Genomic DNA, 1,261 nt, shown 5'->3' with positions numbered 1-1,261 from the left:
GCATTAAATTAAGTTAAAAACATTCCACGGGAATTTGACTGTACATAATTGAATCATTGCTTTGGTCCATAGGAGAATAAATACTTCTTCTAAAACTTACCAGTCATTATGTTCATGTCAAGTCTTGAAAAAAAGTTGGAAAATGTAATTAAAATAATAAAGCAATTCTTTAAACAACAAATGGTGTGAATCTGGTTCATGTTACCACAATAATTATATTATATTATATAAAGAACTTTATATTATTATGAATTATTCTGATAAGTAGATTATAGCCAATAAATTCCTGGTTGACAAAAACAATATATTATATTTTTATGAAAGTGTTTGACAGGCTTTATGTTCTAGTAAAGCCAGAGTATGTTTGTGGATGTACTCGAAGAAAAATGAACATTTGAAGAGTCAGAAATGTTGTTTGTCATTGGGCTAACAACAGTAATGGTTATGTCTGAACTATAGAATATTTATTAATCTTTGCTCACTACATCTCACCTGTCCTACCTGCACGTGTGCTCTAACTCTACAGGTTACCACAACTTAAAAATACATATGAAACATCCGTTATTTCATCTGCCATGAGAAGCAGGTAATTAAAAAAGCTGGAAAACCATATTGTGTCTTCCTGTTGTTGCATGTTTTGGGTATCTGCCCTCACACCTGATTTGATGGGGTAGTCCTTGAGGTGAGCGTCTCCATTTCGAAGATCGAGGCTGGAGGGCGGATAGCCGACCATAATCTTCTGCACGTCACAGGGGATACCAGTCAGCTCCTCCACCTTGCTCTTCAGCTCCCGCACACAGGACTGATGAGTCAGGCCCTGCATTATGTGGCTCCCGTTTTTGGTCTTACAGCGAAGCCGCAACATCCCGTCTGCAACAAACACGCGAGAAGAGAGAATCAGTAACAAGTCGGTATGAACTTCATCCACCGAGGAATCTGCTGTCAAAACTGAAGAGGACTACATTAATAAATAACATTAAAATCTACTCTGGTTTGTTTTTTTTTGCTTATAGAAGCTGGAATACGTAAAATTAAATCCGTATCCATTAAGAAACTTATTCTAATGCCTGACAGTGTTGTTCCACTCTCTTAAATGGTTTGAAATTGATTTTGAGAATGAAGTTATCTTCAGTGTGAACACTAAACTATTTACTGTTTGTTGTTTGAAAAAGGCCTGTGTTTCATTTAAATTTGAAGGTTTTCTTTTATTCATGTTTTATTGAATTATTGACTATTGGTCCAATGTGTTTTTTTTTTCTGT

At 35.4% G+C, this 1,261-nt stretch overlaps 1 protein-coding gene across 1 annotated transcript in view; it reads right to left on the bottom strand.

The window, feature by feature from the left end:
• The window catches only part of yod1 (YOD1 deubiquitinase), a 3,911-nt gene extending 3,037 nt beyond the window's left edge, over positions 1–874 (bottom strand). Inside the window, exon 1 of the mRNA XM_035662442.1 lies at positions 658–874. Coding sequence (XP_035518335.1) covers positions 658–865 — 208 coding nt within the window. The 5' untranslated portion in view covers positions 866–874. The remainder of the gene's footprint in view (positions 1–657) is intronic.
• Between the last annotated feature and the right edge of the window lie 387 nt (positions 875–1,261).

Source organism: Morone saxatilis, unplaced genomic scaffold (assembly GCF_004916995.1).
Source record: "Morone saxatilis isolate NCDOM2014 unplaced genomic scaffold, NCSU_SB_2.0 Contig18, whole genome shotgun sequence".
Taxonomy (NCBI): Eukaryota; Metazoa; Chordata; class Actinopteri; family Moronidae; genus Morone; species Morone saxatilis.
The sequence above is the reverse complement of the archived record's forward strand: the minus strand, read 5'-3'. Positions and strand labels throughout refer to the sequence as shown.